Source organism: Harpia harpyja, chromosome 12 (genome assembly GCF_026419915.1).
Source record: "Harpia harpyja isolate bHarHar1 chromosome 12, bHarHar1 primary haplotype, whole genome shotgun sequence".
In the NCBI taxonomy this organism is placed as follows: Eukaryota; Metazoa; Chordata; class Aves; order Accipitriformes; family Accipitridae; genus Harpia; species Harpia harpyja.
Window position 1 is genome coordinate 250,023 of NC_068951.1, and position 15,874 is coordinate 265,896.

A 15,874-nucleotide genomic window follows, 5' to 3' on the forward strand; every position below is an offset into this window, starting at 1 on the left:
ACTATAAAATTCTTTTTCCTCCTTGCTCAAAAAGTTCATTGTGTCCAGTAGGTGGTACGATCGGATGACAGGTTCAGAAATCACTGCACAGCACACTCATCATTAACCAGAGGAGATGGCCAGCATCATGTAAGAAGAATAAGCTGGGAAAAAGGTCAGCTATCAGGAAAGCCCACTTACAGCATATTTTTGCTGAAGTGGTGGGGGCTAGTGACATACTTCCCCTCACTGTAAGGCTTTCTCTGGTACTATACATGTGCTACATTCAAAAACTGTTTCTAGTAAAAGCTGGTTCAGAAAAGTAAGGAAATTGATTACTCAGACTTTACCTTTTCACCTGTTAAAGCTACCATGTCCAGAGGTCCATACATAAAGCGCCCAACTAGTACCTGAGGACCGTCTTCTGCTGCAATGACGTCATTAGCTCGGTGATTAGCAGTCACATTCTGAAATAAGAGCAGAAGGTGGGAAGGGTAGTGTTTGCTCTTGTAATGAGGCTACTGTCTCTTTTATGTTATTTATTAACAGTAACACAGAAACACAGTCCTGGACAGGGTGTCTGAGGTACACCACAGTGCACATTAGAGCACCTAGCAAAACTGCATTCCTATTTCAGCTGGAGCCGGGTTTCCAGTAATGGTGAGTTCCTGAACAGACTTCCTAGTGAGAGGGCTCAAGACAACCAAATAAGTGAGAATATTTAAGGGAATGCCAATTATCTTTCACTTCAAGTGGTGCCATAGATTCACACGATTATGTGCAAGACATGCATCTTAATTGACATTTCTAACTGAAGTGGCATCTGAAGAATGAAGAAAATATTTTTTTCTTGAGTTATGGATTCATCTAGCATATAAGAAAATAGAAGAACAGCCTCTTTGCTTAACTAAAACTTAAGGCCCCTCTGTTATTTAAAGAAAGAAATACACTTTCTCCCAACATGTAGCAATAAACCAAGAATAAATTGTTCCTATTCCCTAACTGTTGTCTGCCTCTGGATTATGTTAGCAGTTTTCAGCTCTTTAGTAATATTCAGTTATGTAAACTCATGCTTTGGGAGATCAAACTCCATTTAAATTGCTCCCAAACCCAAGTTCTATAGCTGCCATATATATACAGATTTATACTTACTCTCAATTTGACATGTGTCCTTTTGCGTAGCCATTTTTCTCGTGGATTGGATGGACTTAGTGTTGCCGGATCCAGGTTGTCGTTTTCCTTGAAATTTATGTTTTCATACCTCATCACCTGAAATTGTATTAATATTTTAATAAACAGCGCGTGGCCTGGGGAGTCCTGGTACTTGGCAAAGAAAGGGAAAGTACACTGCTGCTCCAGCTGAATGACACTGCAGAGCCAAAAGCACAAGGAAAGCAGAAAGAGGTACAGGCCATATGTTCACATTAACTGTATAGACAAATAAACTGCTTCCACTCTGTTGGCCAACACTTAATCTCAAGTACTTTTTGAACTGCTTTTCCATTCACAACAGAGCTTGCACATTCTTCCAGAGAAAATGGTGAAAACATTAGGATGGTATCAAGTGACAATCACATTGTCTGCTTTAGTCTGCAAAGTCAGTAAAGCAGCTTAAGACCACAGAAGTATTTTTTAATGTCCTTTATGGGGCAGAGGTCAGATTCCTGACTCCATCTGTACTGATGATCTACACATATATCCAGACAGAATGGTTCTTATCACCTTTTGGATATTACTGCAGTAGGTGATAGGCTCAGGATTTGGCTTGTGGCTAGTAAACTTGTGAACATGCAGAACCCTAATATGTCATACAAGCTACACATTCTTACAAGCTAAATATCACACACTTACCGAGAAACTTCCATGTCCAACTCAAGATTTCAGAACACAACCCACAGATTTCAGAATCTGTGGGTTATTATGCCCTGTTTCAGTTGAAACCACAAGCCCTGTCTTACCGAAATCTGTGGGTTGCACCCTGGGATCATGGATGGCGTGAGGCTACTTCATTTTGAATGAGAAATAGCTTAGTCTGTCTCCCACAAGCCAGCAGAAAGTCACTCAAATTGAACAGTTGGTTTTCCATGCTGAAGTTTTCCACCCTGGGTGCCCTCTCTGGAAGAGTGGCCTAGAATCATTTTGAAAGATGTCTTATATGAAGTCCTTTGAGTAAAATCCTGTTGCATTTGGCCTTAGCAAAGCAGCTGGCTTGCAACAAATCATAGTAATGCTGAGAGGTCAGTGTGTTTTTTAACAAATTGGCATAAATTCTATTCACTGGAGGTCATGTGCAGGAAATATATGTGCCCACAGGGCATTCAGGAGCCATTAGTCTTAACCTTAACCGCCAGCAAGGGCAGAATGTCCAGACTATGCTGGAACTAACTAGTCCTTTATGTAGTGCTGTAAGCTCACATATTGCTTTACAGGCATGTTCCAAACGCTTGAAGGGCTTATTAAATTCTAAAAGCTGTGATGCACATATAAGGCTAGGTAAGACACAACAATGCAACTTGGTATGAATGCACAGAAATAACAAGTAGAATAAAGCAGAAATGATTGCTAGCAGACAACTGGACTCAGGGAGGCATTTGAAAGGAAAGATGGGAGAATGTTCTGATGGATTCAAGGCAAAAAACATCCTGAGAGAGAAGATGAGATGACAAGAGCTATAAGAGAGCTGCAAAGGAGAGGAGAAACATCTATGTACAATTGCCCTTGAACAGAAAAAACAGGGATTTGCATCCTGTGACTTCCAGTAGAAACCTCTCCTCTACTTTCAGATGAGCATCAAATAAGATTCCTGTTTTGGAGACTGTTCTCATTCATTGAAAAACTCTTCAGCAACTTTTTCTTTGCCTTGATTACGGTGACGCTAGTTATAAACAGTTTTTTAAATTAGCTTTTAAAATTCTGCATTGCTTACTGATACATTTTGACTGGAAACAGATATACTAAAGGATGCTATGAAAGGACAGCAAGAAGTTGAAGGACTCTTAGAATTTCAACAGTTAAACACAGCAATCAAAAACTCCGCAAGTTGTCTGGTTACCAGCCAGATTGTATGCTGTGCACTCCACTCACAGACTGCTGTATAAAGACGGGGGCTCGATACAATTGCACAGTATGACTCAGCAACAGTTCTGCACCGGATGGAACTCAGCCAGTGAGCTTCCATTCCCAGGAAATACCAGGTGAGCCTCCAGGGAGCTAACATCATTGACACCAGCACTAGGAACAGGAGGTGGAAGGAGTTAACACTCAGAGACCAGCTAAAAGGAGTTGCGAGAAAGGCAGGCACACTGACATCTGCCAAACTGATTTAATGAAAAAAAGTCACTGTGCAGTTCTCTGCATTATTCTCTCTACTGTTTGCCTGGCAGCAGCTGTTTCATCATTCACTAGATATAAAAACCACACTGATTCTTGGGTTAATCCAGATTAAACTGCTTGTGACTGGCTTTCGGGAGAGGGTCACTTTGGGTTCTTGGAGAGACACTTATCCTGCAGGTTTCACTTGAACACCACTTAATGGTTTTTTTTACCCCAGGTGAGATTTCTCAGCCTCACCACTTTCTCTAGAGGTCAGAGCACTGCATTATACCTAAGTCACTGCGAGCTGCTGTCAAATTACTGACATAGTAGAAACAACAGACCCATCATATGACTCAGAAATAAATTCTGAGGAGACAGTACACACAATGCCTTGAAATACTCTCATATAGTTACAGGAGAGACTTGATTTTCTTATGGGAGTATTACTTTCAAACTGCTGGTTTATTATCAAATGTATGCTAATAATTTGACATTTAGTAGGGAAATACATAATTAAGAAAGGCTGGAAATAGCCTATTCCTTCAAAAACAGAAGGAAATTAACACATAATACAGGGTTATACTGATCTGGGGCATGGAAGGGGTGAGTAAGGTATGCAAGACAGTGCATTGTTCCCACACAGTCAGCAGTAAGAATACCAGCCAGCAGTGCTAATGGTGGGCTCACTGTCTCCTTCACCCCTCCAATAAATCCACATCTGTCATTCCTACCTCCAATTGTATGTGATGCAACCACAGTTAGCCATCTAACTGAAGATTAAAAGACTGATCACCCTTGGAATATGCAATTAACGATCACAATGTTATTGGTTGCAGAGCGAAAAAATACAGAGATCAATGACCTGTCTTAAAATGAAGGCCACAACATCTGTTGATTCCCAGTAGCTGGCATGGAAGAGATGCGGCAGGGCCACAGTTGGAAAGGCTGTCAGCACATCTGGACAATACAAGGCATAATCTATTCGTTTTGTTCCCCACCACTTTGCAGTAACTACAAAAAAACCAAACAAAATAGCATCACATTTCTATAAGGTATCTTCTTAATAAATCTCTTGCTGTCTTTATGTTTAAGCTAGATAATTGAATGAAGTCTTCTGCTTTTTTAATCTTGACATTTAGAGTCTGTTAAAGATATCTATCAAACATGAAAGTATTGTTTCAACTGACTGCATCATCACTTAAATGTCTGCAATCTAAACAGTTCTATTGGGTCCAAGTTTGGGGAAGCAGAAATCACCTCAGCATGATTCCCATTGCTTCCTGGTCCACAGAAAATGTACAGTGAGACTAGTACTTCTATGATCGTGTTATAGAATAAGAATTGCAAATGCTTCCCAAATAGTGAACAGAATATTTATATATGACTACAGTCCATAACAGGACAATGTAATAATTCATAGCACTTTTAATTATGGGTAACAAATCTTATCTATCTGTATTTCTTCATGCCTGGAACATGCTTCTAAACCCCTATTAGTATGAAACCCTTAATGACTATTTATGAGTGGCACCTTAATATAAAACTGTGACTTCACTTCTGTTACTTTATCTACTTAATTACAAACAGAAGAGGAAGCTAAATTGTGTTATTTAAAATTGCAGCAAGTTAGCCTGTTCTCATTCTCCCCAAATTTCCAAGCAGGTAATTTTCCTTTTCATAATAAACTTTTCCACAGAAAGGATGTGGAGGGAAGGGTTGTTGCCATATCAGACAGCACATGGCACCAGGCTTCACTCACTGTTGGTGAGGTATGCTGATGGCAAGCTTTCTGTTGACCCTGAGTTTTCACTGTTTGTGCTGGCCAAGCTCAACTTTCTTGTTCTTCCTTGTGGTTTATCAGATGCGTTTGGAGATCCAGGATTCTCCTGAGAGAAAGGTATGTTCAAAGAGCTGTTCTCAAGGAACAAAGCACTGTGGTTGTGGATAGCATCACCTGCAGGTTACAGAAAGGAAAATAATTTAAAAAACCCAATGGGATGAACAATATGGCTTTGAAACTGGGGGAGTGGGGGGTGTGCGTGTGCATTTTTTTTATTTAATTTTTTTTTTAAACACAGAGCTAATGAGTGTTTTCCTGAATAATATCAGATTTCATGACCACGGATGAAACTCCTTCAGAGTGAGGAGGACAGCATGAGACAGCATGACTAAATGGAGAAAGCACACCCTACTGCCATCAAAATGCAGTGGCAGCTGGGCGGTTTTGGCCAAGATCTTCCAAACTGGGTAGTGATGTTGGGAGTCTATTTTACTTCACACTCAACCCTATCAATTTTAAAATCATTCTCTGAGAAGAGCTATACAGCCCTGGGAGTCTGTGATACTTCTCTTGTCCTCTTCCTGACATGAACAAAATTACTTTAGAAAGAGAACCTTCAGCAATGCTATCTACTGGTTTGCATGTTCCCAAAAGGAACAGAATTCTCATTTATTCATGCCACTCTGACAAAGCTATGGGCCATGGCTAACACCTCTACTTAATGAAACAAAACACAGCCTTTCTCCTGAGGTGTTCTGAAACATGTAAGAACAGACATGCATTTAAATAAAAGCATTACTGATAACTTTGCTTGAGGCAGCCTACACATCCCTCCTGTACCTAGGAAAGGCAGAACCTCAAGTGAGACAGAGGTTATACAGCGAAGTGCATATCAAAAGCAGCTGACTCTTCAGTGTTGTTTTTCAGAGAACAAACCTCTTCGAGAGGTTAAAACAGTGAACAAAAGTAAAAGGAGACCCAGTTCAATGCACATAATACAAAAGAAAGCAGACGTCCCTTGATGATGTATTGCTCTACTTCTGAGCGTATTTCAATCCCATTCAGAAAAATAACTGTAATCATGCTGTGGTCATCTTTCACACGGTCTTTGGTTGGGGAATATGTCATACATTTCTTTATGTAGTGAAGGCCTGGAATAAGTTTCTCTTGAACCTTTCAAGTCTTACCAACTCTGAATGCAATGAATACCTCAATGGCGCACACAGAAGACAACAACAAGTTGCTGCTTTCAAGGATACCATTCCTTAAAAAAATACACTGGAAGCATAAGTGTCTATAGATTATCAGAACTGGTAAAACATGTCACCGTTAAATGAAAAGGAATAGTAGCACAGCTCCCTACAATGTCCTCCCTTCCAAAAAGCAGACATGGCTAGAAAGATTCTGGCTTGTTTTGACATAAGCCTGAATATATCAACTGCATGAGACAACACTAGGAGCTGCCCCGCAACTGAATCAGAGAAACAATTAAACTCTAACACTTTGTGACAGGTATGTAGTTTGGACAGGATATGTTCAATTATAGTTTCCATGGGAACATGTGCTTTGAGTTTTCGTTAAAGAAACTGCAATGTACTGTTCTTTCAAAGGAATCTTGCTGAGGCCATACATTAAGGAAAGTTATGTGCGGCTACAGGAAAGCTTGATGGAGGTGAAAAGAATGGAAGGATAATTTTATTACTTCCCATGTCTCAGGCAAACTACATAGACTGCAACACAGACAGCTGAAAAGAAAACACAATGCTGCTTTCCTATTATTTACCTCACATTATATGCTCTTTGTAGTGAAAGAAGCAGCACAAAGAAGTAAAAGGTCTGATTCTACGTCATACTAAATACTGAACAGCAAGGCACCTGGTCCTTCTGACAACAAACCCCAAATCATGTGGCCTAAAGCATCACAGCAAATCAGTTCACTGAAGAGAGTAGCAGAATCCACGGACATAAGCAGTAAGGAACAGGGAAGCTGCCAAATTGCACCCCATTAGGGGCCTATCTGATCCAGAACCCTGATCCAAACATCAACCAACAGGAAATTCCACAGAAGAAGGTGCAATGTATCCCATAAATGAGAGCTGTATCTCCATGAAGTGCTCATGATCGGCAGTGTTGTGATGCATACTTTCTGCTTCCCCTTCCAAAAGATTCACTGAAATAAAAACGGTTGTGCTTTTAAAATAAATTTTCTGCTTCTGAATTCTTGTTGCTCGCTGAAACAGTCAGAAATTGACCCTAATCTAATCCTTCCTCCCCCATTATAATTTTGCAAGAGTTTTGGTTTTTCATTCCCACTAAAATGGAGATGGAGAGAGAAGTAAAAATAGTAACCTTGAACAGAATGGAAAATATGTTGTTAGCCAACATATCTGTTAGCCTTTTCCATATTATTGACCAGCTTAAGACCAGCTTGGTAAGGCATCTAGTGCCTTGAAACCTGTTGTTCATTTTGTAATACTGTTATTCTAAGCTCAGTAACCCTTCTCCCTGTGAAGAGATCAAATCAATAACATGGAAGGCATTTTCGGCAGTTTTTTTTCTCCTGTCTCCTGAATTATCTTCCTGTTAAAAAGGCAGGGCAGCCTGCCTTCATTGCTGTGGGTCAGGTCTTTGTTGAATTGTAAAAGAGGACAGAGAGTACTGGTTAGAGATTAATAAAATACATGTAATACTATTTTTTTCTAAAAGCCCTGTGCTCAACTTCTGACTAGGACAGTCTATGTGCATAATTCTTCCATTTAAATAACTGAAACAGATACTTCCCACCCAAAACAACCTTTCTCATGGCTCTGAGGGTCACTAAAGGTTCTTACTAATCCTACTAATCTAAATTTACTATCATGCTTGATAAGAAATAAAATAAAGGCAGACCATTTTACAGAGTCTCATCTTGGATAACTATGAGTTACAGCCAATACAAAGAGGCAAAGCAACTTCCTCAAGGCCACACAGTAACCATCTCCAAACAAAATTAGCAATACTTTATTATATGCATACACAATTGGAGAAGTACTGTGCTTTTAGACCTTAATTTCTATCTATCCATAATGAAGCAGACCAGTTGGATCAGCCATAGTCTGGACTGGCACTCCTGCACATTCCTTAGAAATAAAACTTTGCAAGAGAAAAATTGCAGCACAATTGAAATAATTGCAAAAAGTAAAATGTAAGGTAGAAGCTCAAACAGTTAAGAGGATTATGATTATCTATGTTCTGCTATGTCAGATGTCTAAAAAGTAGGATAGGTTGAAACCAGGTGTTTTGAATTAATACATAACAACCATATTTTTAACCCCCAAGTAGATATAATGCATCATGTCATAAGGAGCAAAGCAAAAAAAGGAATTAAATCCCACACATTAGTAAGTGTCAAAAGACATGACTGGTGGTAGATCAGAGACCTGTCACAGAGCTAAGTCTCACTTATAATAGCTACAAAAGCACTTTGATTATGAAATGTCAACTACACAGCAGCTGAGAAAGCTGCTGTTTAATGAAAGGTCAAGACAGCATGGCTTTCTCTGGGCTTTAACAGAACCTGAACTTTGTACCTTGCCCTTATAGTAAAAAAAACCCCACCAATTAATAAATCATATTTTTGTCTGAACCATTATCTACTGCTATGTCTTCTGTCAGCAATCACCATAGATGAAAGAGTTAGGAAGATAAATGTTTTTTCCACCTGCTCTGTATGTCTGGCAGTGCTTTCAACACAGTTTCTTTTACTTTCACTTGCCTGTATATCACAGCAATATGAGATAAATATCCCCTTAAGAGGTGACTTCTGAAAAAGTGGTATGCCTTATGTGAGTATTTCCATTCTATCTACCCAGTGCATAAGTCGAAGATATCTCAGATATTAAACTTAATCTTTGCTCATTTTTCTTTCTCTTTGCATATAATGTGTTGACTCTCCTATACATGCAGAAAACTGAATTTAAATCATGCCTCAAATAATTTTATATTATTAAGCTATTTTATCAATAGCCTAATAATGTTATCACATCCACATTAGGAATTGTATCAACAGAACACACAGTTGCAACTGACCAAGTAATTGACAGAAAGAGGAATAATTCTCTGGGCTAGTCAAGTCTCTGTGATTATCAAAATCAAGCCTGGTAAGAGCCAGCTTTCATCATCATTAACATCTTAATAGATTGATCCATCACACACACAAACACCACCACATTACTACAAACTGTATGACCCTGGGGGCAGACTTAGTGAGAAGTATTGATGCCTGCTGGATGCAAAAGGCAATCATCTAGATAAACGTGTGCTCTGCTCTTTAAGTCCTGACATTTAAGTCTTAGATGTTTCCTGAATCTCAATGGAAAAAGTAAATTTGATAAACTAAAAGCTTCAAGATAAACCCTATGCACAGAGCAGCTGGCTCCAAGAGCTTCATTTGATTGGCAAGAACTGAAAGACAGCTATAGAAATCCTGCTCCCCCCCTGCCAGTTTATCTGTTATCACTGAACCGTTCCTATGAATCATATAGTGAAATTCCCTTCTAGTAGTTAATTTTTTTCATGCAGGTTCCAGATCAGATTTTTTTTCCACAGAGGCACCTATCAGGAATTTCAGGAAGACAACAGAATCATTCTTATTTTAATCATCAGTTCTTATGAGAAAATGTACAGGGAGTGAGATTGTTTAATGACATGAAAGATTATCAGAAAAAGCTGAAGGCTTTGGGCAGTGCACAGTAATTAGTTTGGTGTAACTAGGTCTCATCATAATTGATTAGTAAACTACCATTCCAGCTGACACCACGAAGGCTCTCATTTTAAGAAATACTTTCACAAGCCCAGGTGTCAGAGAAAGCAAAAAAATTATACAGTCACTAGAATTAATCCTCTGTGAATGAAGAACCTTAAATTCCAAAAGGATCTCAAAGCACTTGCATTTAAATGGGAGGATTTCACATTCATTGAAAAATAACGCAGCGTAGCTGTAAAGCACGGCAATGATTTAACTCTGCACAGAGGCTTAAATACAAAACCATACCTTGGAACATTTGCTGATCATTAGCACTCAGGAATCTTTATTTTATAATACTTCCAACAGACAGGGTTTCCAGATTTAGATGCTCTGTAGGGGAATCTTCTGACCCAGTGCCTTAGATGAACTCAAAAAGAACACCAGTTGTTCCCAAATCACTTATAAAACTTCTGCTTCAAGAATCACTGCATCTGAAGGGTTTACTTTAACACAACAAAGCTGGTAAAAAGTACCAACACAAGGTTTTCCACTTGAAAAGCAGCCTAAGGGAACTATTCTTCCCAGGAGAGTTATTTAAAGGCAGGTTCAACTTTTCAAGGTAGCCTTAGATATGTCTCAGTGACAGAATTAGTGCCTAACTAACCAGCCAGATTTCCAAGTGCACAGTCAGGCTTCATAATAACTCCAAGTCAGAATGCAAAGCAGGGTATATATTTGCATTGAAAGAAAACTTAGACACGGAGGTGAGGAGAGAGCACATATTCCCTGGTTTGGACTGTCCCTCACCTTAGCTATTACTTAAGTCAATTCCTGAGGAATAGCCAGATCTTCACATGTTTCAGTGAAGCCAACACCTAGAAATCACCCTTTTGCAATTCAAGATCAACTGTTGCTTTTCAAACATTGATTTAATCAAACACATTTGCATCCAACGTACACCATATTTGAGCAGATAAAACAAAGGAGTTGTGTGTATCCTACTGCACAGAACAGTTTCCCAATGATACAATTCTCCTAGCAATGATACAATAAAAAACACTGCCATTTTGCTATATTAGCCTCCAACCTTAAACCCTGAATCCTGAAAAGCCTTTTGAAACATCCTGCTGAGGCTTGAATTCATGTCTCAATCTGTAGCAAAAAGAATAAATCCGATGAGCATGCATGTACAGATAGATACACACTGATCAATTCCATTTTTGCATAATATGACAAGTCAAGGTACTTTGCACCTATGTGATTTTATCTCATTTTCTATAAAGTCAAAAGAGAACAATTCCTTCTATTAGCACCTCGCTCATCCATGTCTTCCTCTTTCCTCCCCACAAATCGGTCTATTTCTGTTTTTTTTCCTGGATTGAAACACTTATTACCCAATATAACTATTGTTTAGTAGCCTACCTAGGAAAAGAGCAATCAAAAGACAATTAGCCCAGTGCTCTGATTTGCCCTAGTAGATATCCACAATAAACCAACCACAAGTGACCAAAGGAAACAATATCTGAAGATCTAGGCAAAGGTCAACTAATTGTAAAAATAAATTGTTTAAAATGATAGCCAAAGACACAGAAGTTTGCAAGTGACGCTTCACCTAAAGCAGTGGTATCACCTTCCAACCCCTCTTTAACACAACTAGCATCACAAAGCTCATATATGAGAATAATTTTTTCTTGGTAATCTTCTTTGGTTCCACACTTGCTAAATATGTCTGTGCTGTTCTGTGCCAGATGACTTGTCTTTAGCATGTTAGCGCACTGGTATTTCAAATCCTCTTGACCTGTGTAAGGAGAGAATGCTTAAGAGAAGAATAGGTAAGGAGAGCTATGAAAACAGGCACTGTACCTAACTGGTGAGATCTTCCATCTCCTAGTGGGTATCTCTGGTACCGTGGGACACTGAATGGAGGCAGGAGATGGAACCTTTTCTCCAGCAATGGTTCAAGTCTGCAGGCAGAGGGGTCAGCAGAGTGAAAGAAACTGTACACTTGGCTGCAGGCTGGGCGGACCTGGCATACTTGGATGAGAATGAGACAGAGAAAGAGAGGTCAATATTTACAATTTTCAAGGAGTCTATACAGAGACATGGTTAATATGGTCATCTGCAAACTCCAGACTAGCATACATCTGGCCACAAGAAATTTAACTAAATTGTTTGCTATTTCATATGTAAAGAACACTTTGCGGCAAAGGAGTTTATAGAGACATCACAATCTGAGATGCAGGCATGTAGCAGACACGAACACCAGCCAGAGAAATTGACAGAAGTAAGGAAGGAAAAAGAAGTTTTAAAATCTTGTAAATATAATATTTAGCATTACACCTATGATGCTCAGCACTTCAAATATTTACCAGCAAAAGGGTTTGATGGGCCTGTTACGTCGAGAGGACTTAAATCTAGGTGACAGCAGTTTCTGAAGTCACCTTATGGAAGCTAATGTATAGAAATGAGGCTGGTCATACTATAACAGCAAAGCAATGTTTATGATTCTTGCTGAAGGTGTGCAGTTCCTGAGGTTTTTGGGCTGCAACTGTAAATGCAAATCTGAAAATCACTTACTCAGCTAATAAGGCATTCTTTTGACTAAACACACAGCACTGAAGCATAACTTATACTCAGATGGGTGATCACATGAGACTGCTAAGGTCTGTAAAACGGTCTGTGTAGTCACTTCTCACCACACCACACTTCAATCACACTGAATCTTGCCAGCGTGAGCAAATCAATTCATTATAGGCTTATTAAACTTAGTACGGTTTGTATAGTACTGCATTTCACATTACAACAGTCAGTTTATTAACTACAAGAGTAAAAGAATGACTGAAGTATTTACAAAATATGTTTGGGAATATTATGTCTGCTCCCCATGAACTCCATGCAAGCGAGACATGTTTTCAAACTTGCTGTGCTACACAATAAACCCTAAATGTTGTTCTGATAGAATTACTATTTCCTTGTGGTGATAATGAAAACCTGGTAACATATATGATGTTTTTCTTAGAAGACGTTTGGTGCAGCATTGTTCCAATGCACAAGCCAAACACATGCTTAACTGGAAACCATGAAGAAAGATGTTAGAGTTTTAATATAAGGTATCATGGAATATTAGATCCAATGCAGTCTATCTTAAGTGACATCTCTCATCAGAGCACCCATCGTGGAATTAAGAAAAAAAAAAAGAAAATCAAAACCACACTACTTAGGTTCTTTCTAATTTTCAAGTGCAACAGTCAAGGTATCTGTACATAAGCAAAACTACAATGAGCAAACTTGATGCTGTACATCTTCCTCTGCTGCAGTCACAGAGAGTCACTAAGAACTACAACAGAAAACACTACATTCTTACAGGTTTTCTCAAGTGCTTTCCATGTTGCTGGAAGGACTCTGAACATTCAAGTTCTGGTGCTTGCTGCTATTAAAGGTATACAGAGACAAATCTTGATATAGACTATGTCAATGTTACCAAGTTCTAAGCTTAAAAGATTGATACTGAGTTGTAATAGCAGCATTGCCATGAACAGGTCAGAGCAATACTTTGTTTTGTCCTATTCTATATGAGTGTTTGTTCTATGAAGGCTACAGCACAGGCACACAATGTTTCTTTTCAAACTAGTAAGACAATTAACCTTTTATTGTTCATAGCAAAAACCTTCTCAAGATACTCTGAGTTTGATGATGAATCACAGCCATGGGGACCACTTTACTGCATGCGCTTTGTGCTAAACTGTCTAGGAGACTTATCTTCATGTCATGAAGATGTCCATACTTATAGCCTCTCAAGAAATGCTCTGGGACAAATCTTCCAATAAGAGTATACCTATATACGATCCAGTTCTGCGAAACCATAAACTTTTTTCTTCTTTGGACATGCAGTGTGCATTGTATTTTGTATTCACTGACTCACTCTGAGGATGGTGCAACATCTCTTTAATTCTACAGGATTTCTGTCACACAAAGTGAACAATGTGGGTGTCTTTGGAGGCATTAAGTGAAGCTTTGTATGTTGTTTTTTCCCCCCACGCTCTCTTTGTAAAACATTTTAAGATTGTTATCAGTGGCAATTACCAGGTTTCCAGCTGCAGGATAACCAAAACCTACTTTTGATGTCTGCTGTGTGTTGATTTTTCTAGAAAGGATGGCTCTGTGCATCAATCAGCACTCCTGGTAGCAGATGAAAAGAAAGTAGGAGAGAGTAAGACTGCTTGTTGAGGACACCACAGAATCTTTTCCCTTTCCCACTATCAAATAAATAGGAGCTTCATGCCACCTTTGTCCCTTTCGCACCATTAAGCCAGCCATATACAAAAACTATGGCCTGTGAGATTCTTCTGTGAAGTACCTTTCCACAGTTCTCCAGGAACCACTATCAAGTACCCTTTCTTCTTAACATAGTCTCCAAGTAGGGTACAAAACGCACGCACCAGTTTATTGTGCTATGAAAACTGAGTAAATTCTCCAATGTATTCCAGTTAATTGCATCACAAGAGAAGCAGAAGGGAAACACCAGCAAGACTGCCAAGACCCAAGACTACTTTTGATGGCTTTCTTCAAGTTGTATTTTGTTCTTAGTATTTGCCAGAAAAAATGGAAACAGATCACCTGTGTGAGAGCATTTAAGCACAGCAGAAATTAATTCTTTGCAAGGAAAGTATAATTCTCTTGCAGAGCCCAAGTACTGTGAAATACATTCTGTGAGGTAAAGCATTGCACTGCATTGTAATTAAAAACATATTTTGGCAAGCCTATAACTTTGACGTTTGTATTTAGGGATCTAGTGCTTATGAAGTAGAGCAATAAACTGGGTATTATCCTACTAAACTAGAGCTTCCTTCCCTAGTGGGTAGTATATTGGTTTATTCTTTCTTTCTCATTACGCTTAATATTAACTGTCAGAGCTAAACATAAGGGAAGTGTTTAACGAAATTAGATCAGTTGCCTAATTGCACCTTCTAATACTTCCTGTACAGGAACTTTTTCTGTATATGTCTGCCTTCTGTATATGCACAGAAGGCAGACAGAGACAAAGCAAGCCAGGAATGCAAAAAGCAGGGTTATGAAAGTTGTTAGCATAGGGCAAATTATGGTATTTAGCAGCAACAAGAAAGCATGTCCTCTGAGTTATCAGCTGTTTTCATACCCCTCTTCCAACCTGGCAAAGGAATGTAACATGTTCCAAAGGAGATTACTTCCTACTACTGTGGCATTTAGCAGTATTAGTTCCTATTGAGAGCAAGTGCAAAACACCCTACTATTACAACCATCCTAAGGTAGAACAGCGCCACTTTGTGGATGTAGATAGATGCTCATGATCTATTTGGAATTCTAAAAAACACATTTTCATAGGGTAGCAAGCCTCATCCAAGGATAATCAGCACACAGAGTGGAAGACTCTGGCAGAGACACACAAATGATCAGTACTTTAGAAAATAAGAACTGAGACTAGACAGTGGGAGGACCACAGAAAAGAGTGCTAGAGGGTAACCAGAAGAACTGTTAAGGAAGCACTAAGGGACCAACAGAATATTCAACAGAAGAGAATTAAAAGGCATTTGGCAAGGAAATAAAAAATTGGAATGAAGATTTGGTTTTAGCCACACTCTTATTAGTGTAAAGACAAATAAATATTCAGAAAGTAAAACATGACAAAATGCAGCTGTTCTGCAGACAGAACAGGCAAACCTCTGGATATAATTTTCTTCCATTTTATTTCAAAAACTGACTCTAACAAAACAAATAAATGAAAATATCCTGAATTTTATTTCTCACGTTTCCAGGTAGCTTTCTACCTTTCATTTCAGTAAAAAGGGCACCCAACTCTTCTCACCTAACTTCCAACTATCTGCATGATAGGTTTCAACTTGTCTGCTTTCCTCTCAACTGCACCATAATTATCACTTTAAAATGGGATTCTGTTATCATATGTACCTCTAAAGACTACTTATGCTTCAAGTAGACTCTGCTCACCTTGGAATGTGTTTGAAATGCTGGTCAGTTGAGCTGCTCTCAAAGCATGCTCCCTGCAGGACATCAGAGGGAGGATGGAAGTGAGAGATAAT

The 15,874-nt window shown here is 38.9% G+C and overlaps 1 protein-coding gene across 3 annotated transcripts in view; it reads right to left on the reverse strand.

The window, feature by feature from the left end:
- Positions 1–15,874, reverse strand: part of PITPNM3 (PITPNM family member 3) — a 140,560-nt gene that overhangs the window by 14,003 nt on the left and 110,683 nt on the right. For all 3 annotated transcript variants that reach the window (XM_052803869.1, XM_052803868.1, XM_052803867.1), the window contains 5 exons: positions 11,664–11,834; positions 5,054–5,248; positions 4,157–4,305; positions 1,132–1,248; positions 330–446 (listed from right to left, as the gene is read on the reverse strand). In XM_052803869.1, coding sequence (XP_052659829.1) covers positions 330–446; positions 1,132–1,248; positions 4,157–4,305; positions 5,054–5,248; positions 11,664–11,834 — 749 coding nt within the window. The remainder of the gene's footprint in view (positions 1–329; positions 447–1,131; positions 1,249–4,156; positions 4,306–5,053; positions 5,249–11,663; positions 11,835–15,874) is intronic.